General features: G+C 43.1%; 1 protein-coding gene across 1 annotated transcript in view; it reads right to left on the reverse strand.

Annotated features, from left to right (window-relative positions):
* Positions 1-288: 288 nt before the first annotated feature.
* The window catches only part of GLDC (glycine decarboxylase), a 92,602-nt gene continuing 64,994 nt past the window's right edge, over positions 289-27,896 (reverse strand). The window contains exons 17-25 of the mRNA XM_074994883.1: positions 22,014-22,139; positions 18,467-18,616; positions 13,201-13,313; positions 11,007-11,148; positions 8,313-8,424; positions 6,274-6,369; positions 3,017-3,189; positions 1,785-1,865; positions 289-1,107 (exon numbers count right to left, since the gene is read on the reverse strand). Coding sequence (XP_074850984.1) covers positions 964-1,107; positions 1,785-1,865; positions 3,017-3,189; positions 6,274-6,369; positions 8,313-8,424; positions 11,007-11,148; positions 13,201-13,313; positions 18,467-18,616; positions 22,014-22,139 — 1,137 coding nt within the window. The 3' untranslated portion in view covers positions 289-963. The remainder of the gene's footprint in view (positions 1,108-1,784; positions 1,866-3,016; positions 3,190-6,273; positions 6,370-8,312; positions 8,425-11,006; positions 11,149-13,200; positions 13,314-18,466; positions 18,617-22,013; positions 22,140-27,896) is intronic.

The raw sequence follows: 27,896 nt of genomic DNA on the forward strand, positions 1-27,896 counted from the left end.
GGCGCTAATTACACAGCTCCTATCACCATCGTTCAGGTTGCAGAAGATTGGCTTTGATTTATTTAAGGGATATACTATTGTGTGAATTCTCATTATGAAGGATCTGAAAAGAGGAGCATGGAGACAGAAAGGTCATTTTCATTAAGGGTAGTGAGGCACCGATATTGAGTAAATTACTTTTTTTTTTTTTGGGGGGGGGTAATGTTTCAAATAGATTTGACAGCAGCTTTCACTTCTTGTGGGATTTACATCACTTCTGGCATCTTGAAAGTTCAGTGCCAAAGTCCCAAAGACAAGGTTCAAGATAACTTGGTGTAACACCACTGTATTAGAGAAATTAGACTGGGGGGAAAACAGAGCCAGAAAAAGCCACTCTTAAAACTCTAGTGGGCTTTATTGGAATACAAAACAGTGATAGGTAAAACAAAAACCAAAAACAAATACCATAGTTTAATATTAAACAATTATCACCAAAAACCCCAATTATATGAGATCAAGCATATTAATAACAAGATCTACTTCCTATGCTTGTACAAAATATAAACTCTTACTATGGCAGTTAATATTTAATGGCTACTGTCATCTGATACAAAAATTATTTCTCTTTCCTTACAATCTACAACGATTCTATGTTAACATTTATTTAAAGTCCTTAGCACACAGTGAGAAAGTCAGCATCACCCTCAAAAAAAAAGCAAAACACGCTGAATCAAGGCAATTATAACATTAGCTTCTGGAAACTGAGGCACTGACTTAACTCTGTTTTCTTCCACCTAATATAGTGATTGTATTTACATTTTAACTGAGCAGTGGTTCAATTAACAGTCTGGGGATTATAAAAATATACATGGTGTGTAAATTCCCCTCTCCCCCATTCTCCCCCCAGGGAAAAGAAAGCCAGCTTGGTGGACATGCAGTGGTAATGTGTGAATTTCCAGCCTTCAGGAAATAAAGGAATAAAATCTAGGAGGATGCTCTCTTCTGTTCAGAAAAGGGAGACTCATACACTTCCATTGGTGGGCAGGTACAAACCAGATGCTGATCTCCATAGATGTCATCAATTCGAGCAATTGTGGGCCAAAATTTGCTTTCGGGCTTCACAAATGGCTAAATATGGAAAATGAGTTGAGAATTTGTGAGGTACAATCCATTAGTTCATCCTTTACTCAGGCTGCACCAGCATAATTTAGGCATCAAAACATAAGATGAATAGTCAGACCAGTCCTTTGGAGACTCCAAAGTGCCATGGAGCAACATTAGCTTGCATTTTTCCATCTCAGAAAGCTCGTGTGTGATGACAGTAAAGCAAGCAACTTTCCCCAAGTCAACATCTTGCCAGAACCTAAACAAGAGTTACTTGCAATGGAGTCTCTCTGGGTAGTATCTAACTGCATGGGATGCTGATCTTTTATTACGGGTCCTATAACCAGGCACAGAAGGAATGGAATCAAGGGCATTCATACCTAGCTTGGTGAGGGGAGGGGGGAAGAAAAAGGGAGCTCAAAAGCTAAAAGTAAGAGATAGAGAGCAAAGTTTTAAGAATCCTCCTTTTGAACGGAAAAATCATAGATACATCTTATCTAAGCCACTAAATGACTCGCTATTTAGTATGTACATGTAAATTGTTAGTATGTAAATGGAATATGAGCTGGGCTCACTTAAATGTTCTGCATTTCTAGGCTCAAGAGATAAAAGCACTCACAAACAGTGCCACATGTACCGTTTTTGTCACACTCTAATGAACATTGGTAGTTAAGAGCTATGAAGATTCAATAGCTACTTACTAGAGGGAAAGCTGCTACTTCTCTGGAATAAGGACGATCCCAGTTAGGGGAGGTAACACAAGCCAGAGTGTGTGGCGACATCTAAAGCAGAAGAAAAGCTAGTTAAAACTTGCAGGAGACAGAGTTCAATGAAGCATTTCCATCAACTGACCTATGCAAATCCATCTATTGCTGGTACAACGTGTATATTTCTGGTACATCATGTATATTACAACATGGCTGAAAAAAAGGGAATGGACTGAAGTGATTCAGAATATACATATATAATTTTTCAACTTTGCTATACATGCTATTTCATAGATGAAAAATGAAGCAGGAAAGTGGGGAGAAGATGGAGCACAAGGCAGCTGCTTATGGTTGTGGCCATATTCCTTCTCCCTTTCTAGAGTTCTAAATACAAGGACTGCACCAGTAATAGAATTCTTCTCCACTCAGCTTTGGTATTGGGCAAATGTATTTCTCACCACCCTTACAGGACAAGTTCCAACCTCCCCAGCACCAAATAGGAACAGAATGCAAGGCTTCAAGTTACACAGGTGGTCTTCAGGTCTCATAGCTGTGTGCAGCTCAAAGCTCTCTTTTACCAACCAGATCGATCCTTGGAAGACATTACCTCACTCACCTTGAGTGTCTCATCTCCTGGGTGTATTATGATTACAACCACAATATAAAGAAAAAATAAATCATGAATTTAAAAACCCAGTGCAACATTAGCATATATACAACTTGAACCACAGAAGGAGTTTCCCCAAGATGAGGCAAATGAAGTGCTGGGTACTATAACTGCTCGAGTGCCTCTTACAATTTTTGTTCTTCACTAGGAACTTTTGGTGTTGCTGACTCCTCTGAATAAGTGTCTTTTAATCCACTGATATGTATAAGACCCAGAAAAATACAATTATTAAAAAATAAAATAACTTGAGGTTTTTCTCCAATCTACCAGTTAGTCACCACAGACAGGACTTCTTACTAGTTCAAGATAAAAGTTATGTAGGAAAAGCAAACTCATTCAAGAGCTGTGAAATTTAGATCAGTAGTCACTCAAGATTTGCACATCAGTCAATGTTATATGCATATAAGAATGGGCAGCAGTGAAGGAATAAGTTGCCTACATATATACACAGCACTGAAGTTTCAGAAAGGAAACCTTTGGCAACATTACAAATGAAATGACATCAAACAACTACAATGGAGGCACTGATGATGTAAAGTTGGTCTGAATGCCAACTCACCTTTAAAGGGTTAACCCTGGAGTCCATTCTTCCTTCCTCTATATCAGCAATTTCTTTACGAATGTTGATCATTGCATCACAAAATCTGTCCAGCTCTGCCTTGTCTTCAGACTCAGTTGGTTCAATCATAAGGGTCCCTGCAACTGGCCAGGACATTGTTGGAGCATGGAATCCTGAGTAAAAAGGAATTCCACCAATTACAGGGTACTTGTGAGCTAGTAAAAGTACTCACAACCAGCAGATGTGCTTGATTTTCATAAAAACTGGAAAAGCAAGTTGTTAAAGTCGCTTTCCAGAGAGCTTCTCTTGTTATCAAGCTAAAAAATCTTACAGTTAGGCAATATGCTGGGGCAAATACTACAGAAGCTGGACTCTCAAACATACCAGCCTTTCACTTCAGAAGGAAACCAACAATGCCATAGTATTGTCTCCATTATATACAAAGCCAGAACTCTTCAGCGTGCATGAGATGGAAAATCTGAATCCTTGGCCGCCTCCTTGTTCTGGTATCCAAAGCAAAGTTTTATTTCCCAAAACTAATATTTCTGGCCTCTTCCCTGGACACCCAGCCTGCCACCAGTCACGTTTTCACTCTTTTATGACAGGTAGTATCAGATTATGAAAATGAGAACAATGCAGACTTGGTGCCTCCAAGGAGAGAGAGACTATTTCTTTTACATCACCCTATCCGTGCTACAGTATTGCTAGTAACTGTCCTGTTGTCACCATTTTCACGTAAGCGTGATCTATAAGCCTGGAAAAAACTAAACTGGAACTATCCCTATCATGTACTGTAGACATTACCTGAAATTCATGGCCATGAAAAACACGATATGGATCACAAAAAATCTGATCTCCCGCTGAAATGTGATCTTTTGAGCATACTAAGATTTCAGAGGGGTAGACCAGCGTTTCTCAATTTGGGGACCCTGACCAAAAAAGGGATTTGCAAAGAGGGCTGCAAAGTTAATTGAAAGGGGAGGGGATGTCACAGTATTGCTGGCCTTACTTCTGCACTTCTTTCAGAGCTGGGCCTGTGGAGAATAGCAGCTTTTGGCAGAGTATCCAACTCTGAAGGCAACATGCCACCAGCCACAGCACTAAACTAAGGGTGCCAGTAACACGCTATCCTTATTTCTGCATTGCTGCTGGTGGTAGTTCTGCCTTCAGAGCTTTCCTCCAGGGTAGCAGCCACAGCTGTCCAGCTCTGAAGGCAACACCACAACCAGTGGCAGTGAAGAAATGAGTAAACTCTTTGTTTACCCCATATTGAATCTCAGATAACTGGCATAAATCCAGCAAACCCTGAACCATGATGTGCCCCACCCTTTCTCCCAGACTGGGTGGCATGAGCCCCCCGAAGCTGAATGGGTTTATGGGCAGCGACATATCCATTACAGAGGCAAGCGGTAGCTCTGCACTTGGAGCTGCTAGGCATGTCCTGCTGCAGCCTGGCTGCGTCTCCCAGTGCCAGCCAGGCACACACAGCTCCATGGTGTCCGGGCAGATGGTTGGCTGCAGGGAGGCAGTCAGGGGCTCCTCGCAGCTGTCCAAATGCACCAGTGCCATGTTTTCGTCCACTGAGTTTACGCTGGTAATGATGGAGGAGGCATCCTTGTCAAAGCCCAGGTCTGTTAGTGTGTCCAGGATGAGACTGAGCACCAGGCTGGCCCCAAAGAGATCCATGGCAATGCCCCTTCTACCTCTCCAGTGACCTCTGTGTGGGCACCATGTCTGGCCCCGTGTGGGGAAATCTGAGCACGGAGTGGGCTCCTCTGCTCTCCTGCCCAGTGTCTGCTGCCCTGCCAGCAGCACATGGTGATGTGTGAGCCCCACCAGTGGCTCCTGCTGTCCCCACCAAAAGGTAAACAGGGCACTGTGAGTGGGAGCTGGCACTGGGGGGTGAGAAGAGCTGAGTTTTCTAATGGCGGGGGGAGGGACTGACCTCTGCTTTTGCCTTCCCCATGTTGCTCTCTGTTAACCAGAATATTTGACTATCCAGCCGTCTTGGTCCAAGGGTTGCTGGTTATGAAAGAATTTACTGTAGTACCACAACCTCCCTACAATAACTTTGTGACTCTTCCCCCTTCCCCTCCTTTTTTGGGGAGGGGGAGGGATCATGGCCCTGCAATTATAATACAGTGAAATTTCAGAATTAAGTATGTGAAATCACGACATTATTTCTAAAATCTTAAGACCGTGAAATAGACCAATATGGACAACGGTAGGGCCCTAGGTATAAAATATACCCTCGTCAAGGCAGATCATTAGGAGAATTTTCTTCTTGATACCAGTTAAAACTGATTTTAAAGATTAGCTATTTTACTTAAATTCTCTTACTGTATGGAACTGTAGAGACATCTGCCAGTGTTAACAGCATAAATGTCAAAAGTTGCAACAGAGGATCAGACCAGTGACTGTGGTCCATACAGTCCAGTGTTATGTCTCTGACAGTGGCTGGTTGTCAACGCTTCAGTGGAAGATGCAAAAAAGTTGCATAATGGCTAAGGAATACTCGGCCTACAGTGGAAGGTTCTTCCCAGCCTCCATCAGTGGCTGACCTATGCCATGAAGCGCAAGAGAACTTCAACATAAAAGTACTTATTTAATGTAAGTATAGATGCTCTCATTTCCTGTAAAGAGGTTTAATTTTGACTGAATCCTAAAAAAGCTCTTTGACTAAGACAGGTCCACAGATCCTGTCTGTACGTGCCTCAAACAGCATCTGTGCTGGATGCCCGTAGCTCCATGGCATCATTGCAGCATCCAAAGATAGTGGGTGTGAGATGCTATGGGGTGAAAGTCCAGAAGCCTCTGTGTTGCTACAGAACACTAAAGGACTAAGGTATATTTAAGAAGTTTTAGCCTTTATTGCAGTAAATGACGTGTCCTGGGAGTGGCTGGTGCATTACAAAAGCAGTTTCTCCTCTCTTGATGTTCACACCTCCACATTAGCAACTGACAATGGGCCACATCCCCCCTGACTGAACTGACTTGATTTCTCCTCTCTTGATGTTCACTCCACATTAACAGCTGATAATGGGCCACATCCACCCTAACTCAATAGACCTTGTCAGCTCTAGCCCTTCCCTTTACCGAGACTCCCTCTTTAAATCCTCCTCTGAAACCCCACCTCCCACACTCATGCATCTGACAAAGTGGGTCTTTGCCCACGAAAGCTTATGCTTCAAAATATCTGTTAGTCTATAAGGTGCCACAGGACTTCCTGTTGTTTATGTCCTTTTTTAAGCTCTCACCATAGTCCTGAAGCCTCTTTGCAACATCCACAGCTTCAACATTTGCTGTTTTCTTGAAGGGTCTGGTGTCCAAAATAAATTCATGAGCTACATAACCTGGAAGTGAACAAAGTTTACATACAGATTTCATTTGTTGGAGAACAGAGAACTACAAATGGGCCTCAATTTTAATGCCACATTTCTGTTCCTGTGGCTTTATGGCAAACGTATCTTAAGGATGCATAACGAACATCCAGTTGGAGAGCACACTTTCACGAGCGAACATTTTAGGGACAAGGTGAACTCAGCGTTTATTTGAATAGTTACTTGCCCTCCCCTTTCCTCCCCATTGCCAAACTTAAATTATCACTTTTGAAAACCAATTTCCTTGGTACACATACAAACAGCAACACTTTGTGTAGGAGCTCATTAGATTTATCAAGAACACAATCAGACAGATGCTCAAAGCTGCTCCTTTCATATGTATTCTATGTACATGCCATTCTTCCTGTACAATTAGGTTAAGTACATTCTCAGGCCTGTCCAACAATGCAGCAGCATAGTACTGCCACATGATTAGTGCTTGGTAACGAGCTTGCCCAGATCACCAGGTCCTGAGAAACGAGAATGTTCAAATTCTGAAAGAAAATATATCATTTTTTGAATGACCGCCCCCCCCGCACCAATGTTGGGAGTTGCTGATGGTGCTGAGGAAGAAAATGGTGTTCATTTCTGCCAGAAAAGCAGGACTACTACTAACTCATGCTCTTGGGTGAGTTATGGGAAAAGATGATGGATTCTCCAGAGGAAAATACTTTTCGTCTTCTTTTTATGCAAGTGTGTCCTGAGACACCCAACTACATTGTCATCAATACGCCCAATAAACTGGATTATTCTTGAATAGAAGATTGAAGATTTCACTTCTGAACCTTTCAGAAACTTGAGAGTTAGCGTTGTATTTGTGTGAACTAGGGCTCTCATTTTTAAAATACTGTCAGCAGATTTGATCAATCTTGACTCACTTTAAAATATTTATAAATCTACACACAAAAGGTTGAATAATATATGAAATGCATTTTGGATATTTTTAAATGCCATTCAACTGACACAGGGAAGAGAAAGGCTCAAAAATAAAGCCTTTCTTCTACTGACTTTGAAACTTGCAATCTGATATTCTTAATTTCTACCCCAAATGGGCTACATTACATACCAAAAATTAGTCTCCCAAACCATTCATGTATCATTACAGACATTTTTGTGTGTGATAAGAGCAGGTACTGAACTAGAAACCATATAAATTTCCCTTTGCTTACCAAGATTCACATGATATTGAATTACTCTAGTGAACAGGAAGTTGTCAGTGAGACAGTGGTTTTCTTCACTATTTACACTAAAAATAAGACTTGCCAATTTGAGGAGAACAGTCTCTGGTTCAAAGACAGGCAGAAGATTCATTTTACAACTTCTAACATTGTAACTAGTTACCAGTAATGCACTTTTCACCTCTGCCAATACCTTAGCTTAGTTTTGGCTCTTGTCCAGCTGTGTCTATACTGAGCCCTAGTGCCAACAGTTTGATAAAAATAAGCAGTCTGAAAAATGCAAGATGGTGACTCATTTGCATATTCACACAATAATGAACATATTCATGACACTAATTTGCATATTCACTGAATAACAAACCATGTAGCTGTGGTTCTGCTGACAAATTTTTTTTTTTTTGCCAGCAGAACCATGTCTACACAGCTTGAGTTCTGCTATAAATATGCAAATTAACTTAATGAATATGCACATATATGCAATAGGCCATCATTTTGCATTTTTGAGACTGCTATTTGCATCAAACTGTCAGCACCAGGGCTCAGTATAGACACAGCCTCTAGGATTAAATACTAAATATTTCCCTCTGCCTAGTATTGACCCAGGTGTGCACTTTATTTCAGCATGTGCTGGGACTGAAAACCTTCACCTCAATTTAATAAAACCGAACACCATAACTACATTCCAAACCAACATAGGAGAAACCAAAATGTCAGGAGACAGATAAGCTCAATACTTGCCTCTTGCCCCTCTGAAAAGGACCTTGTAGTGTTTCTCTAGTCTTTTTGCCATGTAGTTAGCATTTAATATAGCAATCTCGGAAGCGTGTTTAAGACCCTTTCCACCCATCATCTGAAAAGAGCAAAAACACTGTGGAACACGGATCTGAAACAACCTCTTACCCATAAGGAGTGAACATATTCTCTCAACTTGACAGGTCAGTTTGTAAACTCACTGGAACACAAGACATTTCTTGTTTCACTACTCGTCTTGTGGAAGGGCTGAACCCAAGACTCACTAAAAGCTATGGTGCTCTTCAGCAAGTTGCGTGGACAGTTCTAGCACCACAAAAAATACAGTTTTCTTTCATATTGGAATTGCCAAAACAAACTGGCCACATTCACTCATATAAAGGAATTTTGATAGACAAGGATTTCTTTTCTGTTTAGCGAACAGGCTAAATTATCAAAACAGCCCTTAAATAGCTTTAAAACAGGTAGAAGAAGTTTTCTTAGTATGACACATTGTCAAATGCACCAGTGGATTTCTAAAAATGCAGCACCCCTCATTTCACTTGGAGGAGCAACCCATTGAGGCTGCTGGATTATTATCTATGCCCAGTATAAAAGAGCAGGGATATGCCTGCACTTAAATAATATGCTTCAATGTAAATATTTCAAAATTGGAAATCAGTTTACAATACCAAGTTTACAATACCAATACCTCTTTCAAAAGAGGAATGCAAACGAAGGAAATAAAAAATGCAAATGAGGCACTGATTTACATATATCATGCTTCATTTGCATAATCTCTTTTCAGAAGAGAGTCTTTCAAAAGAATCAAAAAGCAGTATAGATGGGGCTCTTTTGAAATGAAACCCCATCTTCGAAAGAACTCTTCTTCCTGAAACAAAATAGGAAGAAGGGTTCTTTCAAAGATGGGGTATATTTTTGAAAGAGCCCCCATCTACACTGCTTTTTTTTCCCCCCAAAAGAATCTCTTCCAAAAAAGATTATGCAAATTAAGCATGGTATGTAAACCAGTGCCTCATTTGCATTCCTCTCTCGAAAGAGGAATGTAAGTGTAGACATAGCCTTAGATTTGCTTATCTCAAATTCTGAAGCACATTTTAATAGTGTTTACCAAATAAGATGTCAAATTAGCAGCAAAATTGAACAAATAGGCTCAGTATGTCCCACTCTGCTTTTCAAGTTCAGCATTCTATCCCCTTCTCCCTTGGAGAGCAGTTCAAGATGTTACACGAGGTATCAGGATGCAGGTTTCTCACAGTTAATTATAATTTCTGGTCTACTTTTCTGATTGAGAAATTCTAATGTCTGCTGCAAGTTTAACAAATGAGCATGTCAACAGGCTGATAAGTAGATTTCACACTGTTCCAAAAAATCAAACAAAACTAATGCCAAGTTTTCATGTACCCTTAACTAAACCTGATTAGATGTGATTTTCACAGGCAATGTTCCAATGGAGATCTTTTTATCTCTTGAAGATGTCGCAGGAAAGTTGCATTTAGTAACTGCTAAGTGTTTCTAACATTTTTGAACACAAGACCAGCATATTGAGACAAAGTATGTAAGGAATTAAATGTACTATTGCCAAGCAGCTGTCTGAAGAACATGCAAACCTGGATGATCTTGTTAATTATAACAGAAACAGAAAGGACATGTTTCTTCTTGGATACTGTCTACTTATGCATGTGGCTATAACTCTGGCCTCAAGAAATATTAAAAAGAAAACAAACAAGGATATTAAAGAGGTTGCACATGCTTATTTAGGACAATAGTTCATTGTGTTGCTCTCAATATAGTTAGAAGCAGCACCCCCAAAGACAACAAGGATCTCAGCATGAAATGTATTCCTGAAATCTGCTTTAGGATGTCTGACAGAGGCACTGGTTGTTTTGTTTGTGGTGTATATGCCTTTTTGAGAAAAACAAACAAAAACAAAACCAAAATACCCTACATTAAGTCGTGGTCAACATTTTACTTGCCCAGGTGAAATGTTTTCCCTATGACATTTGAGTTGAACTCCTTGAAATAAAGGGCAAGTAATCAGATACTGTACTTGAGTTGGTACCTTTTCATGGACGTTTTACCAGCCTCTCTGCCACCCTCCAAGTAAATAGGGTGTGGCAGCTCAGCTTCTAGACCTGCTTGTATTGGAATCAGGCAGTTTCCCCAGCTACCGGCTGCATATAAAAAGCTGAGCCAGCAAGCAGGCTGGCTTAGCTTCTGTCCCTACTCGTGCTGCTCTGCATTTAAAAGGCTGAGCTGGCACAAAGGCTGGCTCAGCTTCTGTCCCTGCCATTAGGATTGGGCCTGTCCCCAATCCCCTGCTACTCTTCATTTAAATTTCACGCACTTTTTAACTTCCCTTGTGCTGATTGGTATTTCCCAACCTGGGTAAGATTAGACCAGTAATTGGGGATGGGAGAAAGGAGAAGAAATGTAGATCAGAGGCATGCAGTAAGGGATGTGGTGAGTTTAGGGTTAGAAGAGAGACTGGAAAACTGTAACAAGTTTATCTTTAATTAGAACATGTGAATCAATACCACTATTTTCAGCGAAATTCTGAATCCATTTGAAAGCATGGATGTTGAATATGTTTGAAATACTCTATTTCACCTTCCCCAATATAGAAATGCCAAGAAAAATAAACAGCCTGATAAACTGATGCAGGGAGGAAGACAACCATACCTTGATATACGCCCATGAAATGGGCAATATAGCACTTGAACCCCAAGGGGCAGCACTGATTGTGCCCAATGGACATGCACCCTCATCAAGCTGCAGTGCAACGACAGGGTGGCTAGGCAGGTAGGGAGCCAGATGAGTCTTTCTGCAACACACATACAGTGATTTTACATATTGCTGTATCATTTTGGCAAGGTTGAAAAGGGGATTCCTGAACAAATACCCAGGTATAGACATCCACTTTAACAATATCAATGCCAGTCTACGTTTCCTTCATCAGACTCTCCAAAAGTGCAATGGGCAACACATATTAGTAAATGAGCTACACGAATAGCCCTTCATCTCAGAGGGCCCCAAGACTGAAATCATACTACCCATGACCACAAAAATAAGATTAAATACATTTGCATACGACACACAGGATATTTCAAAACAAGTAGAAATGCTTTAATCATTCATATATTAATAGAACTGTCATCCACTTCAAATAATTAAAAAACAGTGTATTCTAACTGTACAATACTTCAGAGGTGGGCAACCTGCAACCCATCGTTTCTGTGAAAAACAGTGGAAGGACAAGTTTCTTGGATACATGAATTAGCATGATATTTAAGCTCTGGGAGGGAGACCCCGGAGTAGGGATGGAGCATGAATGAGCCAATTCTTGACACTTCGAAAGTGCTGGGAGGGAGAGGGAAGAGTAGATAACTGCGAGGCCCCAGTGTGCAGGAGGTGAGGAAATGGCGCACGGGGTGCGTGTGCAGACCACAGGTGGAAGGCTAGTGGGCTGTAAGGTGCTCACCACTCCTCTAAATAGAATCAATTACTGTAGTGAGTTTTACATGATGGACATTAGACTGAAGATAGATGTATTTTTTAAGTAAACTGAGTGGGTACTCTAGTAAGAGGTTCCATGTTAATTCCTTACCCATACCTACTTATTGTTGCAAATACAAGTCTGATGCAATCCTGGTTCTTTGCTAACCTGTTATAGGACTGATTTTTGCACAAATCTGAGCAGAAATGATCAAAATTATGCAAAATCATACTGTTCCCCATACCACTCTATTGTTGGAAGGGTCTCCAATCCTATCTGCTTTGCTTATGTTTTGTAAACTTCTGTTCCTAATGATAGTTAAGGCTTTTTGTATTTACTTTTGTATGTTGTGTATGCACTTCTGCTTACACAAAAGCACTCATTCTTCAGGTGTAGCATGGCCTATACCTTCATTATTTGTGAACTCTGAATACCACATACTTCCCATGCTATTCTAGAATGATGGAATTCTCCCCTGTCACCAAGGGAGAAAGGAGAAGAACTGTAGAACAGAGAGATGCAGTTAGGGATGGGGTAGGTTTAGTGTTAGAAGAAAGACCATGAAAGTTGTAGAACTCCAGGTCTGCACCCACCATCGATGTTCTGTAACATCTGTGTGTAAAGTACCCAGTTTCTCCTTGAAAGCCACCCACCTTTCCTACCTAAACAGGCCCTTTAATGCATGACGATGTCTGCAGCTGGCATAGGCAGACTCCAGAATCAATAGCAGCCCACCAGCACAAATTTCTCTTCCATACTGCAGGGACATTCCTCACAGCTAGTCCTAGAGTCACCAGTAAAAAGACTCCCACCTACACAGAGCAGCATGTAGCATTCTAGGATGTGAGAGAAAACAAAACCAAAAGTAAATAAGATGTATAGAAAAGAAGTTTCCAGGAAAATGGATTGTGCAAAGGGGCTATGAGAGTTTCCATCTTCCATCACAAACAGATGGAGAACCACTGCCACAGTGAGGCAAATTTCTTAGGGCCATTTAACTAAAAACTAGCTTTTTTAAATAACCGCTAGTCTCAATGTGCCATTTGTGTGATCAATACTATGGAAAATACTGATCCTCAGAAAAGATTTGCCATATTGGTATCTAACATCCATCAGTTTCTCAAAGGTGCTGTATGCAGTTTAGCATAATGGATGTACCGGATGCAGAATCATCAATATGTGGTTGCTTGTCAAGACTAGTGCACCGGGAATGTGAGCAGAGTGAGCATCAAGACCACAACACAATGGTATTCAAATGCCCATCTTAAGTACCTTTGACCAGAACTGCTATGATCCCTCTCTCAACAGGGCTGTCATGTACGATTAACTAGGGTCCCTTCTCCCACGGAGTTCTTGTAAGAGCTAGAGCCTGATACTTACACTCCAATTGGTCCCACTCCAGGTCCTCCTCCTCCATGGGGAATGCAAAAGGTTTTGTGGAGGTTTAAATGAGACACGTCAGATCCATAGTCTCCAGGGCGGCACAGACCCACCTGTCAGATAACCACCACCAAAAGAGCTCAAATGTTGACTCAGAAAATGTTTTTCATATACAAACTGATCTTACCACTGTCATTGACACTCTCAGAGGAGTCATCACTGCAGAAAGTTACATCTGTTAATGACTTATCGATATGTTTTAGTGTCATTTCTTCAATTCGTGCCTGTTTGCACAAATTCTGCAAAAGTTATTTACATTTATGGGATTAATTTTGTTTTCTTTTGGAAGGCCATATCCACTAAGGATAGGAAAGCTTAACATTTTTAAAGAGAACATGAAACAGACACTTGGATTAGATAAAGGACTTTAGATTATTCTGGCCGTTCAGATATTTACATCTTTGAAGCAAATCAGAATATTACAAATAATTCTACACACTGGACTTCTTAACAAACATGTAGCCCATTTTAAATTATGTGTGTGATATATAGAAATTTCCTAAATACTCTTGGAATACCTTAGTGATTTAAATTTAAGTAGTGTTAGGGTACATTGTTTTAAGTCCATAGTTTTGTATGATTCTGTTCTCCTCCACCAGAGAGGGCAACAATAAGCTTTTTCAGGAGCCTAAACACAGTGGCTACCTCTTCACTACAGCAATATTTGGCAGAAGTGTCTGTCGGAAGGATTTCCTGACAAACTTCTGTAGACAGATTATATCTACGTACAAAAGCTGATAGAAAAAGTGATCCGCTATGTCAACAGAGAGCGGTCACACACTCTGGCTACTCTGTTGACAGAACTGACCCCAAAACCCCAGAAGACAGGTTTGCATAGAAGCCAAGCCCTTCTAGGACTGCCAACTCACCACACTCTTAAACAGCACCCCCCCAGCCCCCGACCCACATTCCCTGCCCACGCTGAGACTTGCCTACCTCCCTGAGGGAAAACAAAGCTGCTGCAAGTCTCTAAAGCCATCTGTGAAAGACTCAGTTCTTTCCTGACTGCCAGGATTCCAGAACAGCCCCTGAGCTCGCCCTAACCTACAAACAGCTGCTGCCAGTGATCTTGCTGGCCATTTTCTAGTACAGGGAGACAAGCCTGCCAGCTGGCCCATGGAGCATGCCTGTGGTGCCCCGCCCACCCTCACCCCCTCAGGTGTGTCTGGAGGTGTCCCATCAGCTCTGACTGATAGGACCATCTGGTCATGGGACAGTGGGGCAACCAGCAGTGGCTCCAGAATTTCTGGATAAGCCAGGAAACATTCTTGGAGCTCTGGACCTGGCTCACCTCCACCCTCCGACAACAGGGCAACACCGTGTGGCCAGCCCTCCCCTTTGAGAAGCAGGTCACTATCGCCTTTGGGAAGCTGGCCACCCCCAACAGCTACCACTCCATGGGCAACCAATTCGGTGTCAGGAGGTCTGCTGTTGGGGCCTTCCTCATGCAGGCAAGGCACCCTCAGGCCGAAGACCCTGCCTGGGGGGGTAGGGTCATGCCCAAGGGGAAGCATCGGGAGGTGGGGTGAGGGTGCAAGGGGGGGGTGAGGAGTTGAGGGGGAAATCACCCTGTCTCCAGGAGACCGTGCACACTCTCACAAGCCTGCTGCTTGGGAGGGAGCCCTCCCAGGAATGGCTGCCAGAGAGCTTTGGAGCAGGGAGAGGATGGAAAGGGGCAGGGTAGACCACCAGGGCCCAGGGGCACTCTCTCCCCCAGTCTCTCACGGTCATGTCTTTATCTCTTTGCAGGTAGTGCAGGTCATTAACACACTCCTGCTCTGGAGGCTCATGTGCATGAATGACCTGCACACCATCTTGGCTGGCTTCAATGCCCTGCACTTCCCCATTTGTTTGAGTGATCGGTGGGACCCACATCCCCATCCGAGCCGCAGACCACAGCACAACATGGCACCAACAGAATGGGATATTACTCTGTTGTGCTGCAGGCCCTGGTGGACAACCATGGCCAGTTCCTGGACATCTACATCAGGTGGTTGGGCCAGACCCATGACACTAGGGTGTTCAGCAACTGTGGCCTGTGCTGGAGGACGGAAGTGGCTACCTACGTCCCCCACTGAAAGCTGGCTGTTGGGGACATGCACATGCCCTTGTCCATGGTGAGGGATGCAGCCTACCCACTCATGCCATGGCTTGTGAGGCCCAACACCTGACTCCTGTACCCCACCAAGGAACAGTTCAACATCAACATCCACTGGGCACATTACCAGATTTAGTGTGCCTTTGGGTGCCTGAAGGCTAGATCCCATTGCCTCCTTACATGACTGCATGTGGGGGAGCAGAATGTCCCCCACTTCATGGCTGCCTGCTGCACCCCCCACAATATTATGCAGGGAAAGGAGAAGGCCTTCTTCCTGGGGTGGGGGCTGGACCGTGGAGGAACCTATGAGCAGCTGGGTGCAACTTCAGCCTGCCAGGTGCACAGGGATGGGGTGTGCATCCAGGAGGCCCTATGGGACAGCTTTACCCATGGTCCCCAATGGGCCTTCCCAGGACACCTCCTGCAGGGGCCTTGGGTCTGCAGTGCTACCACATCCCCACCCTTTCCCCTCCTCACCTCCCCAGTAAAGAGAACTTTTATTGAAATCTAGAATAACATAATGCAAATAAAAATGTCCTATATAAACAAACTATTTACATAGATACATTTTGGGGCTGGGGCTGGGACAGGAGTGAGGGCATCGCAACTCAGACAAGGGGTGCTCAGGACAGGGTGTGGGGGGCATTAGTCCAGGTAGGGGGTAGGGGGCAGCAAGCTTGTAGGGGAGTGGGACCCCGAGCAGCACCAGCCATGGGATTCCCCTCCTGCCACCGTCCATGGGATTCCCGTCACACCTGGGATGGGGTTGGGAGCATGGGGAGGTATAGGTGGGACAGGACTAGGGTGGGCTCATTGGGTGGAACAGAAGGGCCGGGGGGGGGGGCCTGGGGAGCAGGGGCTCTAGTCATGGCCAATGCCCACTGCAGGGCCTGCAGCACCACTTGGGGCATGAGGCCAGGAGGAGGAGCAACGGTGGTAGGGGGAAGAAAGGTGGTGGGGGCTACCCTGGACTCTCAGATGGCAAGGTGATCAATCCTAACCAGCCACTGGTCTGAGGCCAGCACCTGTCACCACCACCACCACTCCTCCCACAGCTGTTGGTTCAACAAGTCATTCTGCTGTTGCAGGACAGCTGTGTATGCCTGCAAGGCATTGTCAGCATGGCAGTGACGGTCCCTCTGGCCACGAGCCCACCCTCGTGCTGGTGTGCCATTTTTTGGGGGCGCCACTCCTAGGCTGGTTGGCCTTGGCAGTGTGCTGGGGCTGGCCTGGCCCTTGGATGGTGCAGCTGCAAAGAGGGAGGGGGACAGTCAATCCTTCCCACAGCACAATCCCCAAAGCCCTGCCCATTGCCCTCCACAAGCAGCAGCACCCACCCCTAGGCTGTGGGACGGGGATGTCCCAGGAGTGCATGCCTGTGCCCTCTGTAGGGCAGGCCCTACCACACGGGGACCCTGTGCTGTCTCAGGGACTGGGCTGTGCAACCTATGGGGTACTCACCAGGTGGTCTCCCCAAAGAGGTCTGGAAATGCCCTGGAGGTTGCCTTATTGGAGGGCCTGAGTCAAGGCGATGGTCAGGGTCCCCTGGCTGGACACAAAGTCCAAGGGTGACTCCTGATGAGGCTCCAGCAGGGTTCCTCGCTGCTCTGGCTGCATCAGGGAGGCCTCCTTCACAGTGTCCAGGGCCTCTTGGCTGGGGCATCGACCTTGCCCCTCAGGAACTGGCTGTGTCCCTGTCCTGACCTCCACCGAACATCCTGGGCCCACACATAGCCCTGGTGGAGCTCCTTCACTTTGGCCCGTGCCTGCTCCAGTGTGTGGGCAGGGTGACCACACTCTGCCAGGACTGTGGCAAGGCAGGCGTAACCCAGGGCTTTGCGACGTTTGGCTGTGGGGTTGAGGAGGATGGCCTCCTTGTTCCAGAGGGTCAGCAGTTCCCAGAGCTCTAGGCCAGAACCCCAGGGTGGGTCCTAGGACCCTCTAAGTCATCCTGGGAGATGCAGGAAGGCAGGGGGCCTCAGGCCACCTGTGCCATGTTTCTAGGTCCAAGGAGCAGCCGCAAGGGTGTGGAGCTGGTAACTTGGTGTTCCTGCTCTTGCATACTCTCAGCTTCCTGTCACATGCTTGCTGGGGCTCCCTGCATCTTTAATAGCAGGCAGAGAGCATAGAACTGTGATTGTGGTGGAGAGGGCACCTCCCTGGCCCAGCTAGCCAGCCCTATGGAGGACCTCTCTGTTTACAAAAGGGTCCTCAGAGCATCTACATGTTTTTTTTGCCAACAGAAACTGGTCGATAAAGGCATTTTTCCTCATCCTGGAGAGGCAGAACACTGTCAGCGGAAGTGCTGAGTTTTGTCAACAAAATGCATTTTGCATGTAGATGCTCAGCAGGTTTTGTTGACAAAAGCTCGGTTTTGTTGACAAAACTCTCTCATGTAGATGTAGCCAGTATGTGGTGATTAAGACAAGCCAGCCCTTCCAAGAAGGTATCGTTTCCTGGGAAACCTTGCATAACCTACTTTAAACTGGATTCTCCAGAGGCTAACAGACAAAATGATATTGAATAAAAAAACCTAGAGTTATGGTCTGTCTTTTGGAACAATAAAGGAAACAACACTTGCAGAAGGGATGGAAGGACTTGACCAATGAGGGCCCCATAAGACTGAATGGGTGACCTCCAATAAGCTTTTTCGCATATACAAAGGTTGTTTTGTGTTATCTCTCAAGTACTTTCACCTTAGTAAATGTGCTAAATTAAGAGCTGTGTGGTAACATGCAAGAACAAGAAATTATGCAGTTCAAAGCCTCTGGAGAGAAAAAACAAAGCACAGACCCTGGGCTATTTGGGCAGTCTGGTGTTGCTGGAACTATCAGTAGAAGGCAGGGAACTGTGCAGCTTTGAAAACCTTGGGTTAGGAAGGAGGAAGATGCAGATATCTGACCTGAAATGCAATAGCATTTTTAAACCATCCAAATTCAACTGGTATTTTTGATAACCTTCATTTCTTACATGTAGTGTACGTCAGTCTTATGGTGAAGCTGCGATATTACTGAAAATGTGAAAAACTGACATTTCTTGTTTCTTTAGAAGTTACCACCAAGCACTACCACTAATTAATAGTTAAAAATCTATTTAACAGATTCACACCTGGGCATTCATATTTGCACCATCTAGGTAAACCTGGCCTCCATGTTTGTGAATCAGGTCACATACATCACTGATCTCCTCTTCAAACACACCATTGGTGGATGGATATGTGATCATGATGGCCGCTACATGATCTTTGTGCTTATCTACCTTTAGAAAAGGAGGAAATGAAGATGGTCACTGGAGAGTCACACTTTTTTTCTGCAAAAACTTTCATTAAAAAGTCAAGTAGTTACTGTCACCATCACAAGTGCTTCACAAGCTGCCAATAAGTTTACCCAACTCATCCAGCAAAAGCAATTTACTGTCACAACTGCCAGTATTCCTCCCCGGCACTTGCTGTTGGTTCTAAATTGTAGACTTCTGGTTTTATGAAACTTTTCTATCATGACAAATGTCTGGTTACTTTAATGAAAGCTGTTAAGCTCTAGGTTTTCCTTCAGAAGCATCTTTGTAGCAATGTTAAACTGACAATAGTGAGAGCAAAAATAGTATGAAAAATGTTTTTTTGCTTGTACAGTACTGTCCATTCATGATATACGGCACACACATCCATTCCACCATACAAGTGTGTGTGCATCCTGTGCCACAGAATCAGAGACTCTGCCAGCAGTACCACAAGGTAGCATGTGTACCTGTCATCCTCGTGTGTGGCACCAAGGACATAAAAAGGGCCAAGGCATTTTCACACAAATATCTAATACCCAAAGCATCAGGGAAAAAGTGGGACAACTGTGGAATGTGTATGTGCACAAAACATCTCAAAGAACAACCCTTACCATACACTACAGGGAAGCCAACAGGTGTTTTTTCTCCATCACTTTTGTGTGACTATGCACAGATTCATTACACAATAGGAATACAGGTGATAGTCCTTGAAAAGAGACTGCAGCACTGACTTTCGAAAGATGGCATTGTATGGTGGGGGACATGCATGACCATCTCGCTGCTTTGCAAATGTTCGCTATTTGGTATGTTACTCAAGAAAGCTGATGAAGTGTAAAACACGAGAGGGTTTTTTATTCTCTTAGGAGGAGAAACCTTAATAGTCAGAAATTCTAATTAAACGAACAAGCAGTCATTTAGCACTTAAAAAAGAGTAACAAACAATTTCCTAGATGATGAGCTTTCGTGGGACAGACCCACTGCCTGATCTCAAGCTAGCAATTACCTCATGAACTACAAAGACAGCTTCCCTATCTTTGATATTCACGGTAATCTCAGACAGGACACAATTAGTAATTTGCTTCCCTCCTCTCCCCTTCACCCCACCCTTTCTGTCCTATGTATCTGATTTGTCAGTTTTTATTTCAATTTGTTTTGGATCTCTGTGTTATAAAACCATCATGCCATTTCCCCATACAGCACTATCTCCAGATCTGAAGAAGGGGGTCTGTCCCACAAAAGCTCATCACCTAATAAATCATTCTGTTCAAGTGCTACATGACTGCGGTTTTGTTTTGTTAGAATACAGACTAACATGGCCACCTCTCTGTTATTAATTTACCAGCTTAGACCAGCCCTTAGATAAGCCAGATGTATTCAAATCAACAAGGCCTGAGGAAATTCACCCTATTAAAACAATTACTTTTGAAAACTCAAGGAGCACAAGTGAAACTTGTGCCTATCAGTGACACAGATAATAACCCTGAATGTGATACATTTTTTCAAATCCAAGAGACTTGTGTGGCAACCTCCGTGTTCCCTCAAGAGATAGTAAGACACTAATCTAGCACTACATGGAAGTGAACTACAATGATACACACAAGAGAAAAGCTCTTCAGAAGGTAACTGAGGCTCAAGAACAAGAAGTCCCATGGCACCTTATAGACTAATAGATATTTTCTTTTCATGGGCAAAGACCCACTTCATCAGATGAGGCTCGGGAGTGGTGGGGAGCCATGTGTGGTAAGAAGGAACGAAGGAGGAGGCAGGGCTCATGCCTTTATAATAGGGCTGTCAAGGATTAAAAAAATTAATCTTGATTGATCATGATTAAAAAAAATTAACTGCATGAATTGCACTGTTAAACAAATAATAATTTTGCCCAATGTGCACAGGATTTCCTATAAGTGCCCCATTCATACAAGCGATGAAACATGCTACTCCAGAAAAAAAAGCATGCCATGGAAAACCCAAGCCCCTGAAAAGACATTGATGATGCATGCTTCTGTTTTTGCCAGCTTACATTTCTTTCTTTCTAGGGCCTCCTGGGTCATCTGTTTCACTTTCCAAACAAGCAGGCTCCAGTGCCTGGTGCACAAAATGTTTCATTTTCCCCTCCAGTCACTTAATCAAGGGCTCTCCTGTCACCGCCCCAGGCTGCAGCTGCAGGGGAGGGGGGGTATGCTGTGCCCTGAATAGGCTTGCTCCTGGGCACTTCCCCTCTGTAAACTCAGGTCCCTCACACCTTTTCCCCTCGTTGAAGTAGGGCACACAGCAGGCCCCCCTCCTCCACATGAGGAGGGAGAGAAATCACCAAGTCTGTGAGCCAGAACTCTTCTTGCAGCTGCCAGGAGGGACCTTGTGGACAGCAGCTCCTGGGGTGCTGGCGCTGTGAGACCAGAAACGTGCTGACGGATGGGCTGGTTGCCTGCCCCCTCCCCGCCCCACAGTTCCTGGCAAGCACTTCCTGCGTCTGGGCTCTGCCTGCCTGGCTCCCAGCAGAGCTCCACGGAACCATAAATTAGGGCTGTCAGTTAACATGCATTAATTTATTTTTAAAGCATTGTCTGCCCTGCATTTATCATAGGAATTAGCACTCATTAATTGACAGCCCTACTTGTTAATGCTCTCGGTTCTGCATACAAATATGGATGTGGCACATGTGCTGCCCACTGGTGCTGCCAGCAAACATCTTGAATTTGAACACATTGGGCACACACACATCTGCACTGTAATGTGTATGTGTACAGTCACTTGCACAAGAAACACAAATTTAATCACAATTTGAGACATATTTTAAACAAACTGTATCCATTGGTAAACACTGGTCTTTCATGTTTTCTAGGAAATTGGTTGCCAGTCTCCCTCACCCCAATGGCAGTGATAACTTTCAAAACCAAACAGCTCCAAAATATTTTAAATATGCTCTGCTGTTACTCTAGCTTCATCTGCTGCTAATCTATTCAGAGATGCGGAGGCAGTTGCCTAGCAACATCTTACCCATCCATGGGACTGCTCTTTAGTAGGTGAGGGTTAAAGAGCAGCTACAAATGTACGAGACTCACATGAACATACTTCATTCACTTCCGATACTGAGCAGGGGGCGATCCAGACTCTGCCACGAAGGAAGATACAGACTCTTTCAGCCATTTCAATACAAAGGATTCCCAAACTGAAAAGGGCTTACAAGTGTAGTGGCTTGTGTTTCAGCAAGCAAGGAAAACAAGAACGATTTAGTCTTCTTTTAAAGCAGATATCTATTTTTATTTGCACCGTTTCCCCACGTAACAGGAAATCTGCTACTGCTGCTAACAATTCCTTGCCCTGAGTGAAAGAAGAATGTCTCTTCCCACCTAGAGTGAACATCAGGTTTTAAACTCACCATTGCCTTTAGATGGACAATATCAATGCTTCCATTTTTATCCACCTCGATTGGCTGAATTTTCATCCCTGCCATTTGGGCACTTGCTGGGTTGGTACCATGAGCAGATTTAGGGATAAGACAAACCTGAGTGGGCAAAAAAATAAGTTTTAATTACACTGATAAACCATGAAATCCTAATGCAGTGAAACCCATCAGAAGGTGCCTTTCATTATCAGACCTTGCAGAGAGAAGGGAGTGGTCAGCCAGTGACTCCAAGGAGGAGGGACCACTCACTGAGCCCCAGTGGGTAAAGTCAATAGGTGGTTAAGAAGCATAAAAGGTAGGCCTGGGATCTCAGTTGGGCTTCAGCCCCAAAGAAGCCAGCAGACTCCTGCCCTGCTCCCAGAGTGGGAGATAGCTATGGGTCCCTGCAGAGCTGAGAGCTGGCCAGAGCTGCTGGAGCTATCAATGTGGAAAAGCCACAGAGGCGTTTTAAGGACTGCTGTGGCCCTTCTACCCTGATGAACGTAAGAACGGCCATACTGGGTCAGACCAAAGGTCCATCTAGCCCAGTATCCTGTCTGCCGACAGTAGCCAATGCCTGGTGCCCCAGAGGAGGTGAACCGAAGACAATGATCAAGCGATTTGTCTCCTGCCATCCATCTCCCGCCTTCGACAAAAGGCTAGGCACCATACCTTACCCCTTGCTAATAGCTATCTATGGACCTAACCTCCAAATATTTATCGAGCTCTTTTTTAAACTCTGTTAGAGTCCTGGCCTTCACAGCGTCCTCTGGTAAGGAGTTCCATGGGTTGACTGTGTGCTGTGTGAAGAAAAACTTTCTTTTATTAGTTTTGAACCTGCTACCCATTAATTTCATTTGGTGTCCTCTAGTTCTTATATTATGGGAACAAGTAAATAACTTTTCTGCATTCACTTTCTCCACACCATTCATGATTTTATATAACTCTATCGTATCGCCCCTCAGTCTCCTCTTTTCTAGACTGAAAAGTCCCAGTCTCTCTAGCCTCTCCTCTTATGGGACCCGTTCCAAACCCTTAATCATTTTAGTTGCCCTTTTCTGAACCTTTTCTAATGCCAATATATCTTTTTTGAGGTGAGGAGACCACATCTGCACGCAGTACTCAAGATGTTGGCATACCATAGTTTTATATAGGGGAAGTAAGATAGTCTGTCTTATTTTCTATCCCTTTTTTAATTATTCCTAACATCCTATTTGCTTTACTGACTGCTGCTGCACACTGCATGGATGTTTTCAGAGAACTATCCACTATAATTCCAAGATCCCTTTCCTGATCTGTTGTAACTAAATTTGCCCCCATCATATTGTATGTATACTTGGGGTTATTTTTCCCAATGTGCATTACCTTACACTTACCCACATTAAATTTCATTTGCCATTTTGCTGCCCAGTCACTCACCGTTTGCTAAGATCTTTTTGAAGTTCTTCACAGTCTGCTTTGGTTTTGACTATCCTGAACAGTTTGGTGTCATCTGCAAACTTTGCCACCTCACTGCTTACCCCTATCTCTCGATCATTGACGAATAAGTTGAACAAGATTGGTCCCAGGACTGACCCTTGGGGAACGCCACTAGTTACCCCCTTCCATTGTGAAAATTTACCATTTATTCCTACCCTTTGTTTCTTGTCTTTTAACCAGTTCCCAATCCATGAAAGGATCTTTCCTCCTATCCCATCACCACCTAATTTACATAGGAGCCTTTGGTGAGGGACCTTGTCAAAGGCTTTCTGGAAATCTAAGTATATTATGTCCACTGGATCCCCCCTGTCTGCGTGCTTGTTAGCCCCTTCAAAGAACTCTAATAGATTAGTAAGACACGACTTCCCTTTACAGAAACCATGTTGACTTTTGCTCAACAAATCATGTTCTTCTAAGTGTCTGACAATTTTATTTTTTACTATTGTTTCTACTAATTTGCCCGGTACTGACGTTAGACTTACCAGTCTGTAACTGCTAGGGTCTCCTTTAGAGCCCTTTTGAAATACTGGTGTTATATTAGCTGTCTTCCAATCATTGGGTACCGAAGCTGATTTAAAGGATAGGTACGAACCACCGTTAATAGTTTCGCAATTTCACATATGAGTTCTTTCTGAACCCTTGGGTAAATACCATCCGGTCCCGGAAACTTCTGACTGTTTAGCCTATCAATTAGTTCCAAAACCTCCTCTAATGATACTTCAATGTGGGACAGTTCCTCAGGATTTGTCACCAATAAAGGACGGCTCAGATTTAGGAATCTCTCTAACATCCTCAGCCGTGAAGACTGAAGCAAAAGAAATCATTTAGTTTTTCCGCAATGGCATTATCTTCCTTGATTGTTCCTCTTATGTCTCTATCGTCCAGGGGCCCCACTGCTTTTTTAGCAGGCTTCCTGCTTCTAATGTACTTAAACATTTTACTATTGTTCTTTGAATTTATGGCTAACTGTTCCTCAAAATCTTTTTTGGCTTTTCTTATTACATTTTTACATTTAATTTGGCAGTGTTTATGTTCCTATCTATTTTGATCACTAGGATTTGACTTCTACTTTTTAAAAGATGCCTTTTTATCTCTCACTGCCTCTTTTACATGGCTGTTAAGCCATGGTGGCTCTTTTTTAGGTCTCTTACTGTGTTTTTTAATTTGGGGTATACATTTAAGTTGGGCCTCTAATATGGTATCTTTGAAAAGTTTCCATGCAGCTTGCAGGGATTTTACTTTAGTTACTCTACCTTTTAAGTTCTGCTTAACTAACCTCCTCATTTTTGTGTAATTCCCCTTTTTGAAATTATGATCCATGTACATCCAGATGGGGAGAAGGAAAGTGGCCCTGGGATAGCTGACCCTAATCTGACTGACTCCATGCAAACTACTTTGTCATTGTCAGGGCCCAAGGATAGGACACTGTGGCGTCGGGCAGGCCCACATCCCCCCTGCCATCCTCACTCCACAGGCCAGGAGACCCGCTTCAACCTACAGCCCACAGAACTAAGACACTAGACTCTGCTCAACCCCTGCTGAAGTCTCAGTGCCCAACCCCTGCCAGAGACCAAATGAGTTGCTGCCCCCACCCTGACTAAGGGCTTGGGCCCCAACAGTATTTTTGCTTAACCCTGAGTACAAGTTTGAGCTCCCGACTTGCTGCCTCACCTTGCCTAACGGCTGGGACTTCTGTGTTTGCTACTCTGCCCAGACTGTATGTTGCCCAGCTAATTCCCCCAACAGTGGATGAAGTAAGGTTTAGCAACCTCCCCATGACCTAAACAACAGGAGGGAACCACCACCAACCTGCCACAGATCTCCAGAAAAAGGTAACAAAACAGACGTACTCTTTGTATTACAAGAATTCAACAGAATTTTCACACAAGAAAATGTTTACACAAAATTGAAGCATCCAAACCTATTAATGTATTAACTGTTTATAAATTAAATATTTGTTACAACAAGGGGCACTTTTGAAGAACACTCCCATTATCAATTTCTACTTGTATGCCATTTGTGTTTCATCTCACTAGGAATTTTTTTATTACATACGAGTTTTGAGATGCCAGTCTGTCTCTGTACACATACACCCCAGAGGGAACATATCCTAATCTCAATCTCATTTGATGACGGAAAAGCTCTCCACTGTACCTCCCAAGTCACACTTCCTAGTCACTTCCACATTTGATCCCTGGATGTAAGATAAAGTGTCTAAAGAACAGTGGAATCTGGATGCAAGAGAAATCTTTCGAAAACTATTCATACCAGCAATAAAACTCTACTTAAAAATACTAGGAATAATGTAAAGATTAACTACACTGAAAGTGTTTTTGTCTCGTTACTGAGTGTCATGAGCATCATAAAACTCAGCTGCTTTTGCACATTTATTAGTTGACAAATTTGTTCACCATTTTTACTAAAACCCCGCCACTTTGTAGAAGGATTAGACCAAACATTTTTAAATTCTCTATCAACATCCACGAATACTACATTAGTATTCTCTGCAAATCATGAAACCAATCTTCTTTTATGTGCAGTGATTCCTCACTTGTAAAACAGCAACTCTGGATTAACAGATGAAGTTTATAATTAAAAACAACTATGCAAAAAAAGCTACTTAAACTGAGTTAAGTACCTTACAGTCAACAAGTAACATGCTTTCAAATTAGAAAAAAGTGCTGCAGTATACAATAGTTTTGCTGCATACATCTTACAGAACTTTTTCCCCACAAGCAAACACTATAGAGGCTTACTCTGAAGAGAGTTTTGATCATTTGCTTTCACATTCAGCCACTGCTAAAAAACAGATAGCCCTTACTGTGCACATCACATTTGAACTTCAGGATAGCTGCTGATAACAAGATGCAGCACCAGCTTTTACAGAAACTGGAAAGAGCCTAAACACAAACTGATAACACAGAAACAACAAAACTTGTGTGTAAGTTTAGTGAAACACTTATCTTAGGCTAACTGAAGAAATGTAAACATTGAAGTACCTTTATATAAAAAAGAACAATGTAAAGACTGACAGTGCTGCATAACAAATTTCAAAGTATAAGAGTTAAATTAAATTAACATTTTTCTAATCTTAACAAAAGCTTCTTTGCTCATACTAATGTTGGGAAGAGAAAGTAAGCACTCTGCTGCTGAGGAGCTGACACTGACAACCTCTCTCTTTTCTTGAGCCCTCATCTAACCTTGAAAGAATGCCATGGGCTATCTTGAAATATTGAACTCTACACAAATTTTATTTAGTTGTTTTCTAGACAAAATTTTTATCCCACACTGAGGGATCCTTTATCAAGTGATACTAACATTACTTTAAAACCATCTGATTTAAACTCTTAATGACGGAAATCCTGAGCTAAAGAAAAAAATAGGTGACTATTCTGTTCAACAAAGACCAGAAACAGATTTTGTTCCGTTCCCCAGAACAACACTTCTAAATTGAAGCTACCACACCATGAAGTGAGCTATACCAAGCAAAAAACATCCATATTCAAAAAATAAATAAAGAACATTTATGTAATGTACTACCAAAGACATTTTATTTCAAAACTATTATGATTTCATTAGTACTTTGCACGTGCTGATCTGAATAAGTTTAGAAAAGAAGCTGTTTACACAACTACAGATTGAACTTCTCTAGTCCCACACCCTCAGGACCTGTCCAGTGCCAAATCAGAGAATTTGCCGAACCATGGGATTGTCAATATGGTTTAGCATCATTGCCAACATTTTCCCTGCTTATTGAGCTCTCAGAAGACATTTGGTGTAAATTAGGGCTAAATAACAGCACAGGATACAGATTTAGAACTGGTGTCTGTAAGCAAAATTAATGGGATCACAGGAAACTTGGCCACACCCATGGTAAGTGGACATCCAGATAAGTAAAACCATGCCACACTATGGATGTTGCCAGAACAGAGAGGTTCAACCTGTACTAAATTTATAACCTTGATTTTACCATTTAATTTCTATTTGATTACTATCCCCTATATCTTGATAAAGTTTTCAGCTACTTTTATCTCAGTGTGAACATGCTGTCATACCCCCAAGTTCCTTTGCATTTTCAGTAGCCTGATTCTTGGACAAGAACCTTATCTTTTGATCAGCTTAATTGGCAAACCTATCTAAATTAATAGTTAATCTCCTAAATCAAGCAACAGGCTAAAGCAAGGACTGAGGACATATCTGCTATCTGTCACATTCACAATGGTGGAGGGAAGAAAGTTCCTGCTTTCAGCTACTCTTAGATTTCTATGTACTGTGGTCAGCAATCTTTGGCTCTCCATCTGTCAGGGTAATCTGCTTGCAGGTTTAGAGACATTTTGCTAACAGTAATTGTTTGCAAGCACAACCCACCACAGATCCCCATGGCCAAGGTTTGCTGTT

This window comes from Carettochelys insculpta, chromosome 5 (assembly GCF_033958435.1).
Source record: "Carettochelys insculpta isolate YL-2023 chromosome 5, ASM3395843v1, whole genome shotgun sequence".
Lineage (NCBI taxonomy): Eukaryota > Metazoa > Chordata > Testudines > Carettochelyidae > Carettochelys > Carettochelys insculpta.